Raw genomic sequence first — 26,519 nt, 5'->3', positions numbered from 1 at the left:
TTTTTATTCATAATTTCTTGTCTAATTTACAAAACTCATCACCGGAGATTCTAAGGTCTGCATGGGAGGGGGATTTAGGGGTGGCTTTGATGGTAGAGTGCATACAGCCTCAATCAAGAGTGCCTGGCATGGCCTCATTTAAGCCAAGGTGCTGCTTTGTCCCTATTTCTCTAAAGTCAGACTCTCTAAAATGTTCCCAGATTCTACCTGTGACAGATACAAGCTTTCACCTGCCTCTCTAGCACACTCATTCTGGAAATGTCCTGATCTTTCCACTTATTAGAGCTCAATCTTCAAAACAATGTCAGAGACTTTCAAAATGGTAATTCAGCTGGATCATGTGATTGCTATTTTTGGGATAGTAGGAGAGATAACAAAATTTATCACTTGAGATTCACAACATGTGGCTCCTCTAATAACTAACAATTTATGGATTACATCCCTTGCTGAATGTAACTCCAAATGGGATAAGTCACATTTATTTATTATCTTGCATCTATTTCTGTCTTTGTAGCCCATCACAATGAGCCTTGGGCCTTTACTTTGTGTAACTGTCTGTTTGTTAATATGTCCGTGTTCATCATTGTTTTCTTTTTATATTGTTGTGTGGCTGTTCCATATGCTCCAAACACTCCAATAAAATATGTTAAAGAAAAGATTTGTTATTTATGTTAGCTGATTTACATCAATTTGCAGCTGCATCAATCTCATCCACACTTCTTGGATGTAACTATGTTGGAACATGACTTTCCATTTCTTAAATTCTTAAATAAGGTAAACAGACATCATTTGGCACAACATCAGAAATATCTGAGAAGAAGTGTGCAGTGATTCAGATGTCCTGAACCAGAGATGACTTCCTGGAATGGTAGATAAAGTACAAAAAACAGCTCAGGAATGATTACTTGTGTTGTAAAGCAGATATGATTTGTAGTAAATGGGCTAAAATGTAAACTACTGGTGTGGTCCTTTAAAGTGTTAACAGAGAAATGCTACAACTACAGTACACTAGCCAAGGACACAATGTACATACTGGCTGCAGAAAAGGATGGTCACATGGGGAGAGGCTTAAGACATAGAAAATTACAGTGTCTCTGGTATGCAGCATTACACATGGCTCCATAATATGAACTCACCAGAAACCATGGCTTGCTTGAGAAAATTGTACGTCTGGTGAAGCTGTCTCAAGCCTTTCTATAGACCTGACTCGCTTCCGGCTGAAAAAATGTGAGTGACAAGGGACAAAGACTTCAGCAGCTATAGTTCTTCACCTGAACTGCTTGCCTTTATGGTTGATGGATTGAGTAGCAAAGCTTTGGCAAGGTGACCACTTACAATACATACAAGATACCACCAAGACCTTTTCCTGGTTTCATTTCATCAGCCATTTAATCATTTTAGAAAATAGTAGGTTTCATTATTCTGGAAAAAAAACTCCACTGTGAGTCATGTACAAATGTATTTGAGAGGAAGAGGATGTTGGAGGTTGAAACCTCACTTGATTATTCATGCCATAAAATCTGATACCCATTGCCATTTATCTCTAAATATAGAACACAAGAGATAAAACAGGATTTACAGGAAATTGATATTTGGCTGCCAAGAGGAATGGAAGAAAAATCCTTATCAGCAAAGGAAGTTTACATAAAAGCATAAAGTTGGTCCCCCAAGGCCCTTACCAGACTCCAAGCAGCCATTATATATGCTGATACTGAGATTGTACAAGTGACAGTGTGGGGATTTCATTTCATACCAGTTTAAGATAAACCTCCCCTTTTCGTGCTTCAGCCACCATGTGTCCTCCTCTGTTTTCCCAGTGACCACATGATGCCAAGGAATGCTTCATTCCATTCACATTCTTCACAAGCCACAACAGAACAGATGGAAAAGTACAACATATGTTGTATGGCATGCTATTTAGTGCCATACAATATCAGATATTTCTGGGGAGAGGTGGGAGAAATCATAAATGTGTTTTCACTTTGACCATGTGATGATGTATTGTGTGCACAGTAGGTCAGTAGCCTTTAATTGGTCTCATATGTCAAAGACTCCTCTTTTTTCCCTTAATATTCAGTTCTTCTAACGTTTTGCCTCACTTATTTGTTTAGTATTGTTCTGCAGAATAGTCAGAGCACTAACACAAGAAATGTTTAAGGATAAGGAGAAATTGAGAGCAACTATGTATGCAGGGAATCAAAATAAAATCTCATAAATGTGCATTTTGGGGAAGTTGAAATGTTGCAGCAAAAAAGACAAAAGATTATCAGAAAACGAAGACATTTCCTTTATTGGTTAAGAGATTGTACAACTTCTGTTATTGGACACAGATGATGGTAGGTGGGCTTTTTCAGTGCTATTTGTAAGTATGCACAAGGTGTTTGACAAATTATCCATGATATCTTTTACTTTTGTGTCAATTATACTGTACATTCAATTGCCTCTTGTTTCGGCACAAAATCTGTCCTTTGAAATATAATTTCTTTTTGAACACATCATAATTACATGAGAGATCTTTTGCAAGCTTATGAGGTAGATTTTGTTATCTGCACATTTTTAAAAATTGAAACATAATCAAACATTTGCAAAGCCAATGTATCTATTCAAACCTAAAGGGTTTACATTAACAAAGAGGTTTAACAGGTCAAGTGTCTAAACAGTGGTCCCATGATGAAAAAGGTGTAGAGTAAATTAGAAGAACAGCAAAATCTGGAAATGTATGACTGGTTTAAACAGGGTTATTAACAGGATGAGGGCTGTTGGGGGAGGTCAGCACAGAATTCGGGTGACTGTGAGAAGGGCAACAATGGTAGAGAGGACGGGGCGTAAACCGGCTGTCCCGTCCTGCAACATACAGTGTTCCCTGTTCTGGCCGATACAGGCTGCATATGCCATTACGTGGGGGATGTAGTTCTGCTCGTGGACCCCGTGTAGCAGGTGAGCCAGCGGACCTTTAGCAAACACGGCCACGTCCTCTCCTCCGTGAGTCTCCATGCTCAGAGGTACAGCTGACTGGGCCTGGTAGTTGTTTTCCTCTGAAAGGAAGGAACACAGGGAGATGATGTAAAGATATTATTGTTTTTAACTTCTGAGACATTAAAGCAGCCATATTATGCTTTTTGTGATTTTCTGTTATCTATATAGTTATGATGTCAGATATTGATGCTAAACAATGGTCAAAGTTCCAAAACGTGAGGTTAACATATGTAGAAATGCTCCCTGCAAGTTAAAAGCCAGGGCTTCAGCCTGCTCTGAACGCTTGTGACATTTTTTACTACCTTGTCGACAAGCTGACGTCAGATCACTGTACATGCCCATAAACAGCCGTCCATTCCGGAGCCTTGGTTGCTACAGTTGTTGCTAAGGTTTTTCCCATGCGTTGTTTGCATTGTCCATTTGCATATTTCAGATAGTAATCCTACTATTATATAGTTATTATAGTCCTACTATTCATAGTCTGTTGACGTCGAGCACACAGGAACAGTGCCGGGCTGTGAGGCCAATTTGACATAGTGGCCAAACCATGTAATTACAACTTCCAGGTCCATCATGTGATGCACACTGGCCCAAAAAGAATTCCCCCCCCCCCCCTTTAAGACAATCATTGGAAAAAGAGCAGCTAAATCAATGAATACATTTTTTGAGAGTCACAACCCCTGCATATGACTCGTTTTACTCAGAATCAGAATTTGATCCATTCGGTCCAATAACATTTGGAAAGTCTAGAAGAGCTGCATGACTAAATTATTTTATCCCCATTAAAAAGAGCAGAGAGCCAACCGGAAGTTAGCCGCGTCGGCCAGCGGAAGTCTCTAGTGCACATGCTCTATATGGGCCCAACAATCAGGAAGCATGAGCAACATCTGGGTAATTTCTTTACCGCGGGAAGTCGATTTTTTGGCTTCATGTGCCACTGAGCAACTTTCATAGGAATGAACAGACGCCATCTTTGAGTCCAGTGTCTAGTTCTTCTTAATACATCCATGGTTGACATAGCCTCTGATGCAGGAAGCTAACCAATCAGAACAGAGTGGGCTTATCACGAGGGGGGCCTTAAAGAGACAGGAGCTAAAATGGCCTGTTTCACACCGAGGCCGAAATGAGGGGCTTCATAAAGGGTCAGTGTAAGATAAATAAGGAGGTTCTTTTTAACTGTAAATCCACCCTTATAATCTTAGTTATGTAGCATTAATCCAAGACAAACCTCTGAAACTTATACTACAGTATAACTAACTCGTGACTACACAGTATAACTCCTGTACATGTTATTCTGTGATCTACTCTAGTTTGCTGTTAGTGTTCTCAGTTGTTTCCAATGAAAGATGCTTGTTTTACATGTGAAGGTAGTGCAATGCCTCTTATAGTGTCATATTCTTTACTAAAACTGTAGTATTGTCTATTGTATGGAATCTTATATCGTTCATAAAGGTGTGCTTGAAAACAGGATTTTGTGTCTGTAATCTTAGTTTGAGAGCTTTTACATTGAAGTTTCTGCCTGCACACTCAGTTTTGCAAGTCAATCATGTGACAATCAACAGCTAGCTGCTAGCTAATACCCCTTTTCGACCAAGGCAGTTCGAGGACCGGTTCAGAGCCAGTGCCTAATCTCATACCAGTTCTTTGCGTTTTGACAGCCAAAAGAACCGGCTCTTGGCCAGGAAAACTGGTTCCAGAGTGACACCAACTCTTTGTTATTCCTGAAGAAAGAACCACTTACATCAGGGGCTGGGGGCGGGATTATCGTGACCAACCAAAAACAAATCTCAGCCATTGTGGTGGAGATATTGGGCCAGGCTAAAAATTATTAATATGTCACTTTATTAAGTTTTAATATTTTTTCAGGTTAGAAAGTAAGTATGTAGATTCCTAATATGTGGTCAGTTTATCCAAATAACACCTTTTGTGAAGGAGCCGCTGGCTGGTGTTACACCGCATTGGTTGATTGTGTGACCTGCAGAGTTGGAAGAAGTACTCAGATCCTTTACTTAAGTAAACTTATCTGATGTATTAAATACATTTAACAAAGTACATCATTAATACTGATGAGTATGAATGCATAAGCAGTATTTAAATATATCAGTCACAGCCTGATCTGAGTACTTCTTCCAATACTGCAGGTCACACAGTCTGATGGGTCCCCAAATATGGTGTAACACAGGGCGAGACAGCCGTCAGTCATGTGATACAGTCCTTCTTGCTTGAGTATACTTCAGTGTGATCAGTCTGCTGGTAATGGCATACTTAATCATTCATTTAATAGGCAGTATGCAGTATCTACCAGAGAAAATAAAGCTGTGATGTACATGGATGGTAATGTAGTCCGCCATTGCTGTTGTGCTTGAAGTTCTGCTTTTTTCCATTTTATGGCGGGTGGCAACCACTGTTATGGTGCATTACCACCACCTACTATCTTAGAGTGTGAAGTGCTTGAAGTTAGTGTTGCTAGGAAACTGGAGGCGTGTACAGTTACATAATGGCTTGGCTCTCTAGCCCGTGGAAAAACAAAGCAGTTCTTAGAGCGTTCGTTAGTTGAACCAACAGCCAACCAGCACCAACACCAGCCCAGCACCAGCACTAGGTTCCAGTTGGTGGAAAGGGGGTATGGGAGGTCCCATCTGGACCTCAGACTTCACACCGATGGCTGCACAGCTAAAATGAATACTTCAACATTTAACATACTGATCTATATAAACCCTAGAACGGATAACGTTAAAGGTGGACAGAATTAAGATTATAGATGGTTTTTTAATTTATTTTTTTTATTTTAGATGCAACGACATAAAGGGTGAAAATCCACCATAAATGCCTTAACCCTGCTCCTGATAGAATATATCTAAATCCGGTGGTTAAATCATTTCACTTACGGTAGTCAATGGTGGAGACGTTCTCCCTTGCACTGTTGACAATTTTGTAACCAGGTCCGTTCCCATATAAAATGGAGGTGAAGGGCTTCTGGTCAACATCACTCAACATGGGGGCCAAACCTGTGGATGCAGACAGAGTATTTGGCTTTATTATCACAACTTAATGAAACTGAAAATGTACAAATATACAGTATGTGACCTCCTATTACATCATCATTACATACCAAAAATTGTGTTTCCTCTGGCTGTGTAACCTCCAAAGTTGAACATATGAGAATGGTCAGCAGTAACTATGGTCATCGTATCATGGATGCTGGTAATGAGATCTGCCCTGCCGATGGCCCGGTCCATTTCCACGGCTTCATGCAGAGCCTGCTTGGCTTTGCCCTCATGGTGTCCGTGGTCGATACGTCCTCCTGATAGAGAGGAAAACAATACCAGTCAGTGGTCTCATTCTCTCAGTCTGACTAAACAATCATTGACATACTTGCAGGTGTTTGTCAGTCCCTCCACAGCCATTGACTGTAACCGTGCTTCTTTCAACATACTCAAATACACATTGTTATCAATACCAAACTTCCTGCGCCTACTCTAACATTCTGTTGACATTGGTCATTCACAGATTTTTCAGTACTTTTTCCAATAACAATGACGTAGGACGACAACCGCTTGTTCTTTGATTGTGTTAACTAATCTTTGATTCTTACGGAAAATAAGAGACAGACTCCCTGGATTCCTAAATTTGTATGAGCGCACCCTCGGCCTGCAGAACTGATCTTTGTAACCTTTTGAGTGGGGGTTTGATCAGTGATGCTCAACAGACTGACAGGAAAGACCTCCTTATAAACCATTTCGATAAGTTGAATTATGACACAAACTAAAAGCATGAACTGACCCTAAAGGCCACTTGGACCAGGGGAAAACTACTCCCACCTTAGAGGGAAGACAGACTCTTATCAACAACGCCATAATCTAACCCAAATTCCTGCAGACTTTGTGAAGCCCCCTTTCAAATCTAAGGCAAACCTGAAATCCATGTAAATTAAATGTCTGATCGTTATGCGACTTATATCATGTTATTTGTCATGTAAATACAAGAAGAATGGTATAACTTTCATATATGTATGACTATCTACTAAAGAGATATAAGACTTAGATTTTATTAACCTTTTATACAACAGGTAACCATACTATCTTCTATTGACAAGAGTTAAATTCCCTTATGTGAAGAGTTAATGAATGTTTGATAACCACGTATTTGTATTATAAGTGTTTAACCTGTGATCCATTAACCTCATAGACAATCATATTCTAGTAGTTAAATCAGACAAGTAGTTGTGTTGAAAAAATGAAGTTTCTAAAATAATGTAAAGATAATATTTGAAGGATGTGAGTTTAAAGTTTTCTCTCATTGTTAATAATAATCTTATCACATAAGTGTTGCCTAACTTTATTTCCTTTCGCCATAGTTTTAAACTTTATTTCAGTAGATGGTTTAAGATGTGTAGGTAGTTTGAGAAAGTTGAATCAATGACGGTTGTATGCTTAGACATCATGAAGTGTTAATATGAAGGTTAACGTTTGTTATTAGAAGAACTGATTTATTATGAATCATGTAAACTGCTTAACTGTTTCTTGAATGGTTTTACAAATATGATACAAGCTGACAGGACCGTTATTAATCAGAAATATCATGAATGCTTGGACATTATGAAAAGAATGTGTTACAGCTTTTATGTGAAATAACAGGCAACAGTGACTTGAAGTGTGAGTTTTTGCATGTAAAAAATTCCTTTACTTCATGAGGCCCAACCACACCTAAAGCACCTAGAACAAAGAAATTGAATATTCATCAATAATTCGGTGCGAAATCCGTTAGAACACACCCAAAGCTCCTCCCGTGTTATTCTAACTTATAAAAACAGCCTCAGAGAGATTCCTCTTTGAGCTGGCCTCCAAGAACTCAAGAAAACTCTTAAGACGTCTCTTTTATTTGTTTTTCAACCAAATATATCCATGTTAACCTTTTATTGCAACAAGTTAATTTGTTTTGTTTTATTAGTAACATTAAGTCTCATATTTCCATTTAATTTAATAAGTAATTTAATTTGAAGTAAACGCGTTCAGTATTTTATTTTGAAGTAGATGCCGCTGAAGACTTGAGTGTAGTCAGACTAAACTTTATTCGACATTCAACTTAAGTTACTACAAGACAACCAAAAGCCTGAATCTGCAACTTAAATTCTTGAAGAAGAAGAAGCAGAAAAAGAAGAAGAACACTTGAAACTGCTCTCTCCAGAGCAGCCTGAAACGGCTCGATTCTTTACCGGCATTCAATGCCTCTGCATCCACTGAGATGCGCCACAGCCCACAGCTGATCTGGGCTCTTTCACAGCAACATTGCTAGTGATGCTGCGTCAAACAATGTTGGACCTGCCAAGATGACGCCTTTACCACGACAAGACACCTCAACAGTTAGGCATAAAATAATTTATTTACCTTAGCATTCCCCGATGCAATACGTTAAGCCTCGAGTCGCGCACTTCGAGCCACTGAATAATTTTCTTTATTATTTTTATTATCATTCATAGACCTTATTTATTTATTTTATTTTATTTGTTATTTTATGTATATTATCTATGCTTTATTATGTATCCTCAAGACTTTTAGCTATTAATAAATGTCTTCATTTATCCTAAAAGTGTTTGGTTGTTTCTTTGAGCTGCAGTAAACAGAGGTCACTGTTTGGGACAAGAACTTACGATTATGAGGCTGATTCATTAATTAAATCGAACAAGGATTAGTGCTCCCTCCTGGCACTAACAAATCCTAACCAAAAAGGAGGTGGTGCCCCCAATAATGAGGTAATTAAATAATAAAGTATGAACATCCCAACAATGATGATGATAAGACCAACACTCTCCTACAAAGGCTGCCTAGAATAATAAACAGCAACAGATAATAAAAATTCCTTCATAGCAAAAAGTATTTTGCATAGCTGATATGTGCAGTTTTATATTCTGTGCCTCCAACATAGTTGTCCACTTCTCTCCTGCCTCTGAGTCATTGGCTGCTTTGATGTTTTCTGGCTTTTATGTTTTTCCAATCTATTCTGCGTGAATGTTACCGAATGTTATATCTTTCTCATTGTATTTTATTAAGTGCTGCAAAATACATTTTCCCTTGAAGCGACAATTAAGTGAAGGGAAGTTGGCAGCATGGTAGAAGACTGGAGAAATACTTGCCTTTGAACTAACTCTAAATGCGGATGTTTTATTGAGTGTAAGTGCTACTCAGTGATATGTCGTAATATAGAGTTCCAGAGCTACGGAAATAATATTGAGTCATTCTATGATTCATTCATTCATTCAGATTCATGCTGGCACTGTATTTGATGATAAGGTGTGCCCTCATTGTAGGTGTGCCCCAGTAACCGAAGGGTTACTGCGCCTGCGACATAACCACAACGTCTCTTGTTCGATTCCAGTCAGGGACCTTTGATGCACGTCATACCCATCTCTTTCTCCCCTTGTTTCCTGTCTGACTCTTCACTGCCCATTGTCCAATAAAGTCAAAAAATGCCAAAAAATAATCTTAAAACTTGCACATTGTAAAAGAATTTAGAGGTCTGAAGGACAGTTTACTTGGAAACTGAATGATAAGTGTGCCAATGGATTCATGCTCAATAGCACTGTTAGTGAACCACAGCCTGTGTCATGTCTCCTTTGTCAGTCAGCAGTCATCCATGACCTTACTTCATTTTTGAGGAACTGTACAAGTCACATCAGACCTTTGTAACAGAACAACAGTAATCATGTCTTGTTGTGTTGGATCATGAATGCAGTCAGTTGAAAAGTGACACCAACATATTACAGTACTTAGCATCCTAGCCTGGCTCTGTCCAAAGTGGAAAAAAACACTATCACCTCTAAAGCTCACTAATTAACACACTGTATCTTGTTTGTTCACTCTATATACAACTCTGTGACTGTTACTGTACCTCTACAGAGACATACCAACCCCTGTGTTTGACAGAGCCAGGCTAGCTGTTTACCCCTGCTTCCAGTCTTTATGCTATGCTAAGCCAACTATATGTTCCAACTCCGGCTCTGTACACAAACTTGAGATTCGCCTAAATTTCATGTCACTTTCCGAAAGAAACTGTGTTTTTCCAAAAACAATTTAAATACTCCTTTAACAATCTAACCTAACACATAACAAGATTAGGTAGCAACTGTGTCAAAAGGCAAACAAGCCAAATCATTAAATACCACACACAGCTGTCAACACCAGCTGGCCTAGACTGTAACAGACGTCGTCAAACAAACCATATAAAGTAATAACTATAAGACAAGTCGGACATTGCAGATATATCAGTATCAGTGTGTATGTCTACCAATAAATAACTGGAAATTAAAGTATAGAAATGCCAAAGATATGTCGTGTCTCCATTCTATATTTTGTCTAAAGTTTATTATTATATATTTTTCAACTGCCTAGTACATTCCTTAGTGGCAATTTTAAAAAAACAATTAAAGCAAACCTCATCCAAAAATGTTTCTTTTATGTTAGTGGTTGTGTAAAGAAAATTAATATCAGAAGATATACAGTATTATCAGGTTTTTTCAACTCTCAAATATCAATATCAGTATCAGCCTCAAAAATCCTGTACCAGTCAGGCTTTAATAACTATAATCAGCCCAACAATCTCAGTTTGTATTCGCACCTTAAGGGACATTCACTGTCCACATTGCGATGTCTAAGACACATACTAAGACTTAACTAACTCAGTAAACCTTACAGCTCTTTATTAAATCATCACGATAACAAAAGACGACTGTCCAACCATGACAGAGGTACCAACTCACCTTCTACCAGCAGATAAAATCCACTGGGGTTCTTCCTCAGGATCTTGATGGCAACATCCACCATGTCTGTAAGTGAAGGGTCAGTCTCAGAGTTCCTCTCCAAGTCATACACCATATCCCCAGGTTCAAAGAGACCTGATGCAACACAAAGCACGGTTCAGGGAGAAATAGGATGTTACACACAGAAAATAAGCCTACAGCAGATGCATACACACATGGCTCTTCATTTACACTTCAATGAGAGTTTCATAATGCCACAAGACTCAAGACTCACCCAGTAAGTAATTCACGTTGTTAGGGTTCAGTGATAAGAGCTGCTTCTTGTTCCATACATAATGGCCTTTCTGCACAGTTAGAGGTAGAAAAAAAAAAGACACAAATGTAAAGCACAGTGCGACTTGTAACACTTTGAACTCCTAAATATGTAAATGTAATTGGAAAGATAAAAGAGCTTGCAGAGAAATGAAAAGAGCAAAGAGAGAGACGAGGGGGAGGAATTTACTTTATCCTTCATCCTGTCAATCCACTCCTGCACCAGGTTTCTTCCGTCTTTTCTTGTGCCGCTGTGCTTCGCCATGCCAGGGTACTCTACATCCGACTGGTTTTTGGGGAACATATACTTCCTCCCTCCACCCATAATCACCTGAAAAGCAACAACAGAACAGAAAAATACAACCTTAGTCATATATCTGTTTTAGGACCAAATGATCCTGTGTATTATAGAGCAACAATTTAAACAGAACATCATCATCAGCTTGAGTACTGGTTACACTATAACCACTATAAATCAGTGTTTGTATTTAGCAAGTGACAAGTAGATGTTCGACAAAGTATCTGTTACATATGTGTGCATCTTCTAGGTCACTACAAGCCAAATCACCTGATACTCTGAGCACTTTCCAGTGAAACATCATTTTCATCATCAGAAAATTCCCATTTCTGATTTGCTGGAAAGTATGGATTAACTTTTAGGAACTGGACAGTATAATTGGAGTCCTGTAACTGTTTTTTTGTCTGGCTCTATGTTCCTAGCTGCCGTTCTCCACCAGTCCTCCAGTTTGTTTAGACTGGACTGTGTGGGAGAAGACTTGTTTGAGTTGGACCTTTAAAGGAGACTATCTGCCATGATAATTATTTAAGTTGCCTATATAAGTTAGTCTGTCTTTGTTTTCATTCTGGTCTGTACACACACAGCTTATACTCTGTCTCAGTTATTAAAGTGCATGCAAAGCAATAATAAATATGTGTTCTGAGTTTTTCCACACCACAGAAAAATGTGTTATTAACCACCGAGCCAAATAAGAATGATTAAAAAAAATAGCCAAGTATAAAAAATTAGGTTTCATAATCGTGAAAAACATGCAGTATTCTAAGCTCTGAAATGCTGGAGGCGTGTCCGCTGAAGGCGCTGAAACCACACCCTGAACTTAACGCTCATGCCCAACTCCCTTAAAAAAAAAACAAAAAAAAAAAACCTTGTTTGTAGGTGTAAGACAAGCAACATGGATGATATTTTAAAAAATTAAAGTAACGCTAGAAGCCACTGTTTAATTTGTGAAGAAATAACAGTTTTGACATTACGCCAAAGACCTACATGTATTGTGTTGCAAAGATATCTACTGAGGTTAGCATGCTAACCAGCTAGCTAGGTTTTCTGTTTATTACAGATGAGAGAGGTTGGAGTGTTGTCGGGTTATTATGAAGAAGATTGTGTTTCTGGGTTTTTGGTTTTCTGTTGCTCTGTTTTTCCTCTTGTGTTCATATGCTCCTCTCCAGCCTGCTTTTCTCTCTGCCCTTCTACACACCTGTCCTGCATCAGTCTCGTCAGCCCTGCCCTGCTCCCCTTGTTTCCCCTCAGCCCATCAGCTCCCTGCCTGTTCTCCTGTTCCAACATCTCACTCTACTCACCTGAGCTTCTCCGCCCATCTCCCTACCTGCACCTCATCTCCTCGTCAGTTCAAGGAAATCTTTATTATCCCTAATATGTACAATTTGTTGTACAGCCAGCAGTACCACACAACCATCACACAAAAGAATAAATACAACAAAACATGTGGAGTATTAAAGGCAATAAATACAACAATGCATTGTTTAAAAGGCCGATGGCAGCCAGAACAAAAGAATTCCTAAGCCTATTGGTCCTGCATGTAGGCAGACTGTATCTGCAGCCAAACGGGAGCAACTCCCTGGACAGGGGATGGCTAAGATCAGCCAGGACTGACTTGGCCCTCCTCAAGTCCTAACCTGATACAAAAGAGTCAAATCATTAAGGGTTGTGCCTGCAATATTGCTGCACACTTTGACTATACTATGCAGCCTGTTTCTCTCTTTTTTTTTTTAAGGGCAAGTGACCCATACCAGCTGCTGAAGGAGAAATTCAAGACGGATTCAATAAAACATTTTCATATAAGTGTTGTTCACATTGAATCTACAAAGTTTACGATAAAAATACATCCGCTGGTGGGCTTTTTTGCATGCAGCATCCACATGAGGGTCGAAGGTCAGCTTATCATCAAATACAGTGCCAAGATATTTGTTCTGCTGCACAACTTCAACAGCCTGATCATTAATTAACACAGGGGAGATGACCATAGGATTCTTCCTGAAATCTATTGTCATCTCTTCAGTTTTAGACACATTGATGTTTTAAGGACGTGCTGTGCCATTCTGTGAATCCTGCCACTACAGGGTCATGATCAGGGTCATCACTGCTGAGGAGAGACACAATCACTGAATCATCTGCAAACTTGAGGATATGACGCCTCAAATATTGGCTTTGGCACTTTGTTTGTGTACAACACAAATAAAAGAGACGAGAGGACGCTCCCCTGTGACGATCCGGGGGAGGAAAAAACAACATCAGATAAAACACTTAACTCTCACATGTTGTGACTTCTCAGTTAAAAAGTCCATAGGCTAACATATCAGGCCAGGATCAATGCTGTGGATTCTCCTTAACCTTTCTGCTTAAAATATGTGGTTGGATACAGTTAAAAGCTGAGGAGAAATCAATAAAAACTAGATGTACAAAAGTCTTTGCCAGAATCATGTTAAGTAGGGTGCCTGTCGCATCGCCAACACCCCCTGCCAGACCTGTAAGCAAATTGAAGCGGATCCAAATTTGCCAGCATTTTCTTCAGAAGTTCATCCTTCACAATCTTCTCAAGTGATTTGATAACCAGAAACGTTAAGTGCCACAGGCCTGTTGTCCTTAAGTGTCTTTGCAGAATTGTTTTGGCAAAGGTACAATAATGGATTTCTTCCAAACATAAAGGAACCCTGTGGAGATGGAGAGACAACTTGAAAATAAAAAAGAATATACCTGCCAACTGTTCGGCACAATTTTTAAGGATATGTAGGGATACAGACAAGAGTTCAATGTCGGGGGTCCACAGTGTCTCCTTAGCAATCACAGTGTTACACCAGTTTTTGTTGATAGAGACACAAGCCCCCACCGAGTGATTTACCAGTCACTGTGGAGTCTCTGTCAAGATGAAATGGTATTCTAAAGCCCTCGATTTCCAGATTGGACTGTGAGTCTTGTTCCTCGAGTCATGTTTCCGTTAAAGCAAGATGACAAGTGCTCTTATACTCCATCAGGAACTTGACATTTGCCTGAAGCCTATCAACTTTTTTCGGAATAGCTGGACATTGGCAAGGATCCCCGTGGGAAGGGGCATCAGACAGCGGCCTTGTCCCCCACAGCAGGATCCAGCTGGGTGATCTACATGGGAAGGGCTGTCAAGAGATCTACGGTGCCCACACAAGAGTTGCAGGGAAGCAGGGGGGGACTCATGGCTATAGTGGAGAGGCTCCCGGTATTCACAAAGTCCGCACAAGAAGTGACACAAAAGCATTAAAATGAGGAGGAAGCCAGTCAAACAAAGGTGAGTCATTTTTGCTTCTGTCACATGCTGATCAGTTAAAAAAAAAAAAGTAGACAAGACAAATCAAACAAGTTAAAAACCACAGCACACACAGCACACCGCCCAACTGCTGCTACCTGTCACCATTACCAGCAGAGTCAGAGAGGTTTTCAGTTAGTATTTTAGTCCTGTGTTTCAGTTCAGCCTTGTTGGATCCTTTGTTCTGTTCTGTTTGGTTTTCAATGCCTGTAATCCTGTATCCTGTTCCTGAGTCTTGAATAAAGATTTATTCTTCAAGTTCCTGTTGCCTGCAGTCTCCTGCACTCGGGTCCATCTGCACCGCTTCACTCTTCATAACAGTTTGCAGTTATAAATCAACATACCAGTGCTAAACTCTATGTGGTGACGCATAAGAGCCTGGAACTGGTTGTAACCATCACCAATAACAACCAAAGAAAGATAGATAGATAAACTAACCCTAATCCTAACCAGCTGCTAAGTCAGAACCATGCATATTTCATTTAAAATGTGTTATTTGTGGGAATCTGAATGTCTGAATCAATGGCAGGAGGAGGAAAGAAAGGAGGTTTGCTGCAGTGAAGCTGGTAGCCTGCAGGTCTGAGCAGCTGTTGCAGAGGAGAGAGGACTGGAGAGAACATGTGACTGAAACTAAACAGAAAATAAAAAAAGGTGCGGAGAAGTTGCCAGTGAGAGAGAGAGAGACAGCAAAGGAGAGCTAATGTGTCTGTCTGTGTGAGACAGAGGGAGACGGGAGTAACATTAACTCCATGAAACAGGACGTCTACTGGTAAGATTGATAATAATACTGTGCAGTGAGGTAGGTTATGTTCAAGATTTGAGAGCAATCAGTAAAATACCTTTAGCTAATTAGTTTAGCTAGATGTTGCCTAGGAACACAAATGGCAAGAATTTTGAGGCCCAGGTAAAGTGAAAATTAACAGATTGTATTTTTAGATGTGATTATATGGCATTTTGTTGGCAAGTGGCCGTGGTATAAGCGTGACTATTCCACAGAGTCCTCTCCTTTGTCCGGTTGTTCTGAGCCCCTGAGTCAAATCTTTACGAACAACCAACACTTAAAACACCAAACAATATTGAGTTTACAATCATAAGACAAAGAAAAACAAAAAGGCAACAACTGAGAAGCTGGAACAAGGAAATGTTTGATTCACTTATGCCGATTATTTTTCTGTGGATCGGCTAATCAATCAAATCGTCGTTTCAGCGCTGATCACAATAAATACTTTTGACTCACATCGATGTTGGGAATGTTTTCGAAGAGTTGTCTGGCGATATCCCTGCAGCCGTCCTGCAGTGCTTCGGCTGGCATCTCGTTGTCAGAGTACCAGTCTCTGTCCACGCTGTGGGCATAAGCAGCACTGGGAGTGGCATGGTTGACACGAGTCGTAGTCACTATTCCCACTGACTTGCCTGCAGAGGACACACACACACACACACACACACACACACGCTCAGTTTTAGTGTTTCACCAGAAAGTGTATTCTTGCAGAGTTGGATACAAAGAAGGAATGTTATATTAAACCGTGGCCGTAACTTTGGAAGATGTTCAGACTGCTACCTCATTTTAGTTTTGGCTTAACTTGAGAGTGCGTTGTTGCATGGAACAAGAACAGCCAGTTATGACAGGAGGAATGATTACAAACAAACAATAAATCTTTTATTGTACATGTGGGCATGATGTGAATATTGTGTATTGAAATAGAAAAAGTCTGAACCTATCCTTTAAATCATGTGAAAAACATCTCTACTTGCGAGTTGCGACTGCTCTCTGCTGGAATTCTAGGAAAATATTTAAAAAAAATGAAAACAACAGTAGTGGCTATGATTCAGGCAAATGTTTTGTCTTGGCAAATGTTAATCTTCAAATTTTAAGTTTTTTTGTTTTTAAAATCAGATGGTCTGTTTACTAATCAATTGTTTTTTTTCCACTTAGGGATATCATAATATTATACATTTTGATTCGGTTGTGTAGTCAAATTCTCCACAAGAAAACGCTGAGATTGCTCAGCCCTGACCTCAATAACATTTCTATTGAATCATTTCTCCCTTCCTTATGTGTCTTGGAGGTGTAACAATAAATTAGGAACCAGCTGTCTTAAAATGTCATAAAATGATCACTTCTCCATTTCTGTTTGCTTCGTAAAGGAGGTCTGCCGCTGCCTGCCATATTCACTGAGGACTAACTGGATCTCTCATTATCTGTGACCCCTGAACCCCACACCCTGACCCTAACCCACCTCTAACTTATCCCCAACCTTTGCCCTCAGAAAATCCACTGTATTCATTCCTTCCATATCTCTGTCTCCTTTTCTTCTGTGCCTCTTGTTGTTTGGTCTTTAAGGAGTTACGTTACATGCACTTAAGCAGACAGCACAACAGCATGAAGTAGGAAAAGTAGAAGCACGTTCTTAAAGAAAATCAGACGTCATTCATTGGAACTCTTACAAAAAGGTGGCTATCTTTCAGGATTTTCATTGAAACTGTTTAAATGAGATGTAGGTGTGGGATGTATGTTGCCTTTTGGCTCTATGGAAACAACATTAAACTGATGAATTTAAAATTAAACACCTGTGTGCAACTGTTTTTATATGTACTAACAACACTACAAACCACTTGAATCAAGGATACAGACACATCAGGGTTCAGAAAGGTGAGAAAAAAAAAAAAAAACCAGATGAAACTTCATAGCAAAGATGTGCAAAAAGTTTTGTTTTTTTTAAAATTAGTATTAAGTTTACTCCTTGTTGTCTCTAATGAGAATACATAAAAAGTAAACCTTTGGATCAGGTGAATGTCACTTACAAACTGCAGAAGATAACTTTGGTTCAAAGCTAAAAATTGGAATGAGCAGAGTGGAAAAAAAAAAAAAAACACGTACTAAAAGCGCCGCTTTCAAAACCACTTCAAAGTCATTGCTTTGAGCGATTGAGACACCCCAGTGAGTATTCCCAATTTGCAGTAACACAGCATTAGCCACAGCCACAATTAGGCTTCCTCTGACTTGAAACGCACGCTACAATTTGCAAACAACTGTAAAAAATTACAGTTCTGCATCCCCATAGACAAAGACACAGCCTGGAAAACGGCTTGTGTTGTGTTATATCATCTCACTCTACCTGCGTCTTTAGCCCATCTGAGGATGGAGGTGACCTCATTGCCCTCTGTGGTGTTGCACTGGGATCGGACAGCAGCTGCGCTCACTCCCACCGTGCCCTCGTTGGCCTTGACCCCGCAGAGGTAAGCTGTGGCTGTCCCCGCGCTGTCCGGCACCTGTGCATTGGTGTTGTATGTCTGCAGAGATAAAGGCCGTTGACATGTCATTGGGATTCAAAAAAAGGATTGTTTCTGATTCTGATGATCATTCTGATATGCTGGTGATGGGATGTTATTAGTTTACACATGACGCTGGGCTGATGCTTTCCATACAATATGTATGTAAAAGGTGTGAATGAGTTAAAGGACGAGGCTGGCAGTATTCTTTATTTTTCTTGTTGTCAGCAAATCCACAATCAAAACCAACTATGCATTTGTTTGTCTCTCAGTGCTTTTTGAAACCCATTTTACACTTCACGTGTCTTGCAGCAGACATATTCCTGCAAGATGTTGAAAAGGTGTAAATGCAACCGTCTCTCTAAGACACATACGTGAGCATTAAAACCTCCCACAGAGCACTGAACTGTGCAGGTGAGGGAGCGTCGTGAATGAGGAACCCATGATGATAAAACGTTTGGCTCGCTGATAGTTTATATATGTTTGTGTTAATTTATGTATGGTTGTTAGCTAGCTGACAGACCTGTTATTGTAACTAAACTGCTGGAGGGCATAAGACTTTGGCAGTTACCAAATAGCTTCAGCTGCAATGGAGTAGAGCCAGGAAATCAAGACGATTGGTTCAAAGGTTGACAGATTTATCAGATCCGTTATCGTCTCTGTTGGCAGATTTATGATCTCCAAACAGAGATACATATATGTGGTTAAGTGTGATTCAAAGTGTTTTAGATCTTATTTGGATTTGGGGACGCCCTGGTAACCGAATGCTTACTGTGTGATGCATGTCATACCCATCTCTCTCCCCTTGTTTCTTGTCTGCCTCCTCACTGCCCACTATCCAGTAAAGGCAAAGCAATTCCAAAAAAAAGTCTGATTTGGATTTTATCCAAATACGAGAAACTTGGGGGCTTTGACTTTCCACCCTTGTCTGTCTTTCAGTTCAACAACCCTTGGCTCCTACTGTAATAAATATTTAAAAAAAACAACAACAACTGACAAATACTTGCCTGGATACAAGCCTGGAGCACATGGATTGATTTTCAGCCCTTTGATAGTGTAAACAGACCGATGTTTCAACGCCACTGTGTTTTCAGAGTCAACGAGGGCATAAGGAGAAGAAGAAGCACCTGATTCAGCGGCATTTTGCTTGGAAGACATGTGGAGAAGCCCTTTCTATTTTTTTTTTTTTTTTTTTAAAAAAGGCTCAGTTTATTTCCTAAAACAGCTGGCCACTGCAGTTTTCAGCAAACATTATGCAAACAGGAGTAAACAGAAGGGGTCGGAACTTTTTTTTCAACTGTGGATTAATATAGATTTGTTGCAGCAGCATTAGCCGTAAGGGGTATTTAGGCAGCAGGACAGTGTATGTAGGATTCAAAATAAACTAAAGTGCTTTTGTTCATTCAATAAGTTAGTCAATATGTTAAATCACGCAATGGCTACACAGCTAATAATCATTAGTAGGATCGATTCGTGTGTTGACAGTAAGAAAATATAGAATATCAACTTGTACTTCAACTGATAAGTATAAAGCCATAGTTGCTGATGTTTTGCATACCTAAAAGGTATAAATAATCAAACTACTCTACAATGTCTGGTAGGCTTTTTCATCATTTCTGTAATATAATACACAGCCAGTATGACATCACACTATGAATGACCTTGTTTACGGTCACAGACCTTGTCAGGAAGCCATTACTGGCAACAGTAAGATCAATACATTGCGCTATACTGTGTGACATAATAACCAAGTCGGACCTTGGCCAAAGAGACAAAAGGGAACTTGTCCATCTCCAGCTGTGTCTCTTCTCCGCTCTGTCCGTTCAGCTGACCCTTCAGGATTCGAGCGGCCGTCACAGTGGGAACGCCCATCCCTTAACACCAAAAACAGGTCAACTGTTAGTATTGCATTAGTTTTCCCTCAAGGGGGGTTGACAGGATGAGCATTCACGTAACAAACAAACACTTTTCATTGTACTGATTCACTCAAATCGCGCAACACAAAAGATTTGCTTTCTTTGACATAGAAGGAGATGACTGCTGTTAGTCCAAACTAACAACTCAGTGCCAATCTGACTGACAACCTGAATGGGCCTTAAAAAAACTTCAGATACTGGCAGAACAACAAAAAGCAAAGATAAACAAAACGTTCACTTTCTAGGTCATGTAGTTAATCTATAACATGCCAGACTTAGATGATCTTAATTTACCATGACTTTCTGTTGTTTGGTTTTCTAGACTGAATGCTTTTTTTTTTTTATTTATAATAAATTAGGAGAAAGCGTGTATTATACTTTTCATGTCTCGGGAAGCAATCTTTCCTCTGCCCCACGTGGGTGAATTTAATTTTCCTTGACTATTTGTTGTTTGGTTTTGTAAACTAAATGCTTGAAATTAAAGATGATCACAGGAAAGTATAAGAGCGGTAAACCACATCATTCTTGTATTGTACACAGGAAGAAAAACAAATGAGGGAACTATCCCTAAGCACATTTTTTTTCCCCCTACGTCTTTCCTGGTAATTAATTGTTGAGAAACTTTTTTTTTTTATTTTCCACTGAGACAATCATTTCCTGTTGTATCCACAGTTAAAAACAATTTAAAAAAAAAAAAAAAAAAAAAGTCGTAAGATGCTGCCTGTTGTTCTCCAACTCCGCTGACATGACCATGCATGCAGCACTGCGCAAGAATGTCATGTTGTGCCTATAGTCCAAACAGAGAGCAGGAGGCCCGATGGAGGATAAAAAGTTATTGTGCGACCAGTGAGCGACGAAGCACAAACACAAGCTCAGTGATGTGATGGCAGCACAGTTGTTTTGTGGCCCCATTATTCATTATTCACCTTGCGTGTTTGAAAAATCTCATTCATGTTCTCCTGAAATATATCCGTCCTCTATCGCATAGTTTCGGCTTAAATTAAACTGTTGGCTCTGCTGGTTTGTCCGTACTTAATCTTATCTAACAAAAACTGACAGGAAGTGCGGTCAAAGCTCTGCACTGACAATTTTTGGTCTTTAATGAGGAGCTTACTGAAAATCAAATCCCCCTGCAGCAAGGTTACCTTCTACCTTTAAGTGGACTTACGCAGCGTTTTGCTGGAATTTCATCATTTCTTGCCACACATTAGCATGTAGAGAACATGGTGTCGTGACTTACCGTCTCCAAGGAAGAGGATGAGATTCTTTGCTTTGTTTTTATTAAGATTTTGCAGTGTCAGAGCGTTCTTCAGGGTGCGCTGGGCCCACGCATTCCAAAATTTGGGATCCTTTTCTTGTTCTGTGTATTATAATAAACACGTCTCATTAGCTTTAGTTCAAGGAATCACCAGATAGATAAAGGTTTAGGTTTGTCTGTCAAAATGTAACATGTTCTACGTGAATTTGGACAGATTATGCATTGACACTGACTGTAATTTATTTAACATTTCAGTGTTAGTTTTGCAATGATCACACAAAAGTCTTATCCACTTGATCCCATATTGTGTACATAGAGGAAAAGTGTAAGCTGTATGTCACACTATGTGAGCTCTATGAACCACAGAAACATACAATTTCGCATCTACACATTTAACCAGGTTCATCTCTTGTATAGTCTTGAAAAAGGCGACGACACAAGTTGTTGCAAGACAAATCCACATCTACCTCCTGCAGGGAAGTAGGGTGAGCATTTTTTAAACAATGAATTCCTGTTATTTTCTGGTAACAATACCACCCAATGTTTTAAAAACAGGAAAACTATTCTGATAAATCCTGAAATGGTTCCAAGACTAACACAGGAACTTACCAGGGAATTGTGGCTTCCCCAAACACTCCAAGAACAGACAGGCGCAAATGATGAGCAGGGCTGTCACCTTCATGTTGTCGTCTCTGCGTGGCTGACGTGTTTCTCTACACAGCCATAACATGCAACTCTGAGAAGCTGAGGAAGCCTGTCTGCCGTCGCCTCACGGCTACAAGAGGAAAAAAAAAGGACACTAGTAATTAAGTCTGTGTCATCTCGTCATACATTGACTCTGACACAGTGGTTTAATATTTATTTACTCTGTGATGGCTTGACTAAGCACACTTGATTCAGGCAAATAACACATTTCTTGCTCATGCTCTACAAATATTCACACTCTGTAAATGACCAGTATAACCGCAGGTTTGTCTTGTTGAATAGGAAACTCCACAGGAGTATTGGTTCTTTGCTTAGTGGGATCTCCTTGTGGACTTACTCCCCTCTCTCACGTCATAGGTTTCTCAAATATAGAAACAGGCCAAATGAGGTTGTTTAGGAATGGAGGCTAGAAAACAACCAACAGACTGTTTTCATGTTTTCAAAACTGTGTAGAGGAAAGACATGCCTCTGCATTATTGAACCTGGACTCCCTTTTTAAAAGTGGATCTCTCAGCCCACCATCAGGCTTTGCATCGGAAACAAAAGCAAAGCTTCGTAAAGTTAAGCTGGAGGCCTTGCTGTGAATGTAAGTAGTCACAACGGGGGCTCCTTATGGGTCCTGGCCAGTCAGGCTTTCATCTATAATTATCCACACCCTCCTCCTTTCTTCCCCATGCTTATAGTCAAGGTCATTTTAATGGGATTGAGCTCCATAGCACCGAGAGGTTTAAGGGCCATAACAAAGCCGATTAACACTAAATGATTGACTGGACACATCCAACCATGAGAAAAGAAACTTAAGATACTGATACTTTTATCGCAAAAATCTTTTAATTCTGACAAGAGGCTTCTGATTCTTTTTTGCTGGGGTTGTGTGCAAAAATTTGTGTTGTACTCTCCAAACCGCAAGCTAAGTACAACACCATATGATGATGAATGACAGCCTGTTTTGTTAGATGTGTTTACCATCAAGTCCCAGCCTGTTGTCATTTAACCAAACACGCATCATACCTTCCCAGTGCTCTTACTGACTATAATGAAACTCCTTGCAAAGATCACCTCATCATCAACACCTCCAACCGCTTGCTCAGGCTGCCAGGCTGCACCATCTGGTTTAATAAGAAACAGGCAAGACTGAACCAACCAGGACATAAAAAAAAGAAGCACCTCCACCAATCAGATAGACATTGATGGATATTACAACAAGGTACAGCATTAATTAAAAATGCCAGAAGCTACGCGCTTTTACCATTCCTCAGATGCAGTGGGCCAGTTGTGCTCAGCGGCATCAGAAGTTGCCAGGACCACCCAGAGGCAGTGAACCGGCCAGTCTGCAGGTGAAGAAGCAGAGAAGTGCCACCACCGCTACCAGCAGGATGGCAGACAGGGCAGTGGTCAGTAACACGTGAAGTCCCGCTTCAGTCATGGTGTCACCGAGCACTGGACTGCACCAGCGTGCCCAAACCAAACTGGTTTTTTAGATAGAGAGCAATAGTTTCAGCCCACCCTCCTCAGCTCTATCCTGAGCTGCTGTTTGAGCCTGAGGCAAGTGTTGCTTCACTCGGGTCCTCTAGCAAGTAGACGCATTGGACGCAAGGATTAAGATTTTAAACTGTGCTCAGAGCTGTAGGGCTGACAGGCAGGCAGAGGCTCACCTCAGGTGATCCGGATTTCTGTGTGTTGAGTCTTAGTTCTTGACTATGTTGTCTTCCACTGTGTGTGATAATTGGTTTGATAAGCCAATTATCACACATAGGAGTGTCATGTCTCATTCTGTTAGGTTGGTTAGTCAAGTTAACGTCTTGTTTTGTAAGCCTTTTTTTTTTCCAGTAGAGTTATGTTTTGTTGACCTCTTTTTAACTCTTTTGACCTCTTTAACTTAACTAAGTTATCTCCATTTATTTGTATTTCTTGAATCTTTGGGGGGAAAATAAAACCCAATTTTGAAATTTAAACCTGCGTTTCCTTGTGCTTTGATTGCTTGGCCAATGACACTACTGTTTGTGTGGATATTTATTAGCTAAAAAACTGAATTCATCATTACTCTTCCAACAACTGATTTCATGGGGTTGCACTACTATAAAGTAGAGTCTCCCAAAAGTTTTTCATGTCCAAAAGCCCTCAAATAGATCTGCAAAAGTCCACACCACGTCTGAAATTCTGTCCTTAAAAAACCCAATATGAGATATACGTACAAACATGGCATTTATTGTAACTTCCAAAACATTAAGGGGTTAAAGGGAATTAAAGGAAAACTCATGAACCTAAAGAAAGCACGTGTACAATCTCCCACTTCCATGATTTACAGGTCACAATCAGGAATTTGCAACATCAAATCCTGTATAAATTAAATAAAACTATACTTCTGAATCCCATCAAGGACCAGTATTTAATCCCTACTGAAAAACAGGATTCACAAAAGACCTGCTCTCGGTGCAACAGTTGATCAAATACCCCTCTCTTCCAAAATCTACAGTTAAAGGATAAACTCGCAGGAATACTAAGAGCGGATGCTGAGAGGAAAGATGCCAAAAAAAAAAAAATACAAAAAAAAATACACGACTCCGACGGCACGTTTCTCCAAAAGCAACCTGTTTTGTACAGAACAAGACAAAAAAAGTTGTATTGTAGTTTTACTTACTACAAGTATCGTTCCGGAGCAGAAATCTAACTCCAAATGTGCGTGCAGTTCATTCAGTCCTTCACCTTGAAATGTGTGTCCTTGTCGCTGCTCTCTCGGTCCTTTTTATGAGGCCACAGTTGTTCGACTGTTGCTGCGGGGGCCTGAGAATAGAGGTCTGTATCCCACGAGGGAGAAAAAAAAAAAAAAAAACCTTAGAAATAACGATGCTGTGCAGCTGCAAGTGGAGTACATGAACCGAGAGCTCCGCCTGCCTGACGACCGATGCACTGCTGCAAGGACAGTACTGAATACTGTGTCCATTGACTGTATAGAAATATTTATATACAGAACAAAACAAAACTCCATTACAAAAAGTCCTAGTTTCAAATGTTTACTGAAGTTAAAAATAACGACACAATTGTTTACATTTAACATTTAATTTGCACATTAATAACATATCTGCAATTTGCAATGCACCATGCACATTTTACATTTAATTTATTAATTATTTTTATTTAGTATAGTAGTCTACCTATCTATAAAATGTGGCCTGCTTAAAGTAGGCTATCAAAAGTAAAAGTAGTCATTTTACAACATAATGTGTCCTCTATATGTCATAATGTGAAAAGGTTGCTCCTCTCCCTTTTCACTAAGTCCTGGTTCCCAACATTAATATTGTTTTTGTGTGTTAAATCATTCATTTCAGTCTAATTTTTCTGTTAATTTCAGTCATGTTGGGCAAATGTAATACAGATTTCAGTTGAGTATGTTGTGTTTCACAGTGTTATACTTTGTTGAAAGGCTTCAGTCCTGTTCTTTTGTTCTTTTTGAGGGTTGTGATGGTAGCGCAGATCGTCTGATTAATCAGTGGTAGTGACAACAGGTGTGCATCATCAGCTACCCTTAATAGTGAGTCACTAGGCTCTGGGAAGTTGAGGTGGAAAGGATAAAACTGTTCTGTAGTAAATGACATTGTGCACTCGTAGCTGTGTGTGTAATCATAGGAAATTGTGATAGTCAGCAGTAACAGAAGTTCAGAAGTTATATTTGAAGGCTTGATATCAGTCTTGCTCACTCGATGGTAACCTGAGCAAATGATACATTCCAGTTAGGTGAGGCTGAGAAGGTAAAAGGCCAGTCGCTGATCAGTTGAGATGGAGTAGGGAAGAGAGTAGGTGGCAGCTTGCTGTGAGGCTGCAGATTTTATTTGTTTGTTGCCATGGCTTTAAGTTATTTTTGTAAAAATTCCCAGAGTTCTCAGAGCTTCTGTTTCATTCATAGTTTTAATAATAAATATCACTTCTTGAGCCTGCTGACCTGCTTTTTGGTAACACCCTTTTAAATGTTTCCAGTGCCAAATACCATCTTCTGCCTTTTATATGGGGTGGTGGCATTACACATATATTATAACACTGGACTATAATTACTGATAACATGTAGTGCTATACATAGATTTAATATAACAGCTTAAGGGAAATCAAACTTTAACTACCTTATATAAAACAGTTGCATGTAGTTTATTTTTTAATTTAGTGTTTATTATATAAGGACAAGTACGTAGTATGTATAGCCTATACTAGTTTGCTATATCAGTCCAGGGGCTGGCCTTTAAAATACACAAAACTCAAGAAAATACATAGAGAACAACAAAATACAACATTTTGAAAAGAAATGTGTGTGAATGCTGACAACTGAAATAACTTGCAAAGCATTGCTGCAAATACAACACACTTGTTCAGCATCCCCATCTCTACAACTTTGCAGAATTTGGCTAACATGATATATTACATTTAAGAGATATGGCAGTTAATAAGTAGTATGGTGGTGTTTTACTCATGACCACAGGGTGGGGGCACTGGTGCCATGATTCAGTATGTCGTACAGATTCTCATAGAGAACTTGTGTACCAAGTTTCATTTGATTAAAGATGACAGAATTGCAGAAATATCATGTTAAAATGTTACTTTACTGTGGGTATAATTCTATCAAATGTTACACACTTGTGCAATGTGGCTTTATGTACAACATTCCCAAATTTGGTTGCAATCAAATTTAGCATTAAAGAGTTCTGGCCCGTTAAGGGCATCATCCACACCTTCAAAAGTTT

At 39.6% G+C, this 26,519-nt stretch overlaps 1 protein-coding gene across 3 annotated transcripts; it reads right to left on the bottom strand.

Annotated features, from left to right (window-relative positions):
- Positions 1-2,263: 2,263 nt before the first annotated feature.
- On the bottom strand, positions 2,264-24,587 carry alpl (alkaline phosphatase, biomineralization associated). 3 transcript variants are annotated; one of them, XM_042406398.1, is made up of 13 exons: positions 23,039-23,056; positions 22,849-22,898; positions 21,694-21,859; positions 21,067-21,186; positions 19,669-19,784; positions 17,757-17,931; positions 15,875-16,050; positions 11,235-11,375; positions 11,007-11,076; positions 10,733-10,867; positions 6,089-6,280; positions 5,865-5,984; positions 2,264-3,035 (listed from the first exon to the last, which is right to left on the bottom strand). In XM_042406398.1, the coding sequence occupies exons 3-13, from the start codon at positions 21,812-21,814 to the stop codon at positions 2,770-2,772; spliced, it is 1,632 nt and encodes a 543-aa protein (XP_042262332.1). In that variant the 5' UTR covers positions 21,815-21,859; positions 22,849-22,898; positions 23,039-23,056; the 3' UTR covers positions 2,264-2,769. The 3 variants fall into 3 exon arrangements, with proteins under 3 accessions (XP_042262332.1, XP_042262330.1, XP_042262331.1); XM_042406396.1 differs by lacking the exons at positions 22,849-22,898; positions 23,039-23,056 and adding an exon at positions 24,431-24,587; XM_042406397.1 differs by lacking the exons at positions 22,849-22,898; positions 23,039-23,056 and adding an exon at positions 24,496-24,587.
- Positions 24,588-26,519: the final 1,932 nt, after the last annotated feature.

The sequence above is a fragment of the Thunnus maccoyii genome, chromosome 3, assembly GCF_910596095.1.
Source record: "Thunnus maccoyii chromosome 3, fThuMac1.1, whole genome shotgun sequence".
Classification (NCBI taxonomy): domain Eukaryota; kingdom Metazoa; phylum Chordata; class Actinopteri; order Scombriformes; family Scombridae; genus Thunnus; species Thunnus maccoyii.
Note: the sequence above shows the minus strand (reverse complement) of the source record. Positions and strands in the feature narration are given on the sequence as shown.

What these genes read in the sequence shown, in the direction of transcription:
- alpl (XM_042406396.1), bottom strand. Translation starts at nt 21,814, where the DNA reads ATGTTATGGCTGTGTAGAGAAACACGTCAGCCACGCAGAGACGACAAC. An exon ending in CAGATGGGCTAAAGACGCAG is followed by an intron (nt 16,051 to 17,756) that starts GTAGAGTGAGAT and finishes TGTCCTCTGCAG; the next exon opens with GCAAGTCAGTGGGAATAGTG. An exon ending in CAGAGGAAACACAATTTTTG is followed by an intron (nt 5,985 to 6,088) that starts GTATGTAATGAT and finishes CTGCATCCACAG; the next exon opens with GTTTGGCCCCCATGTTGAGT.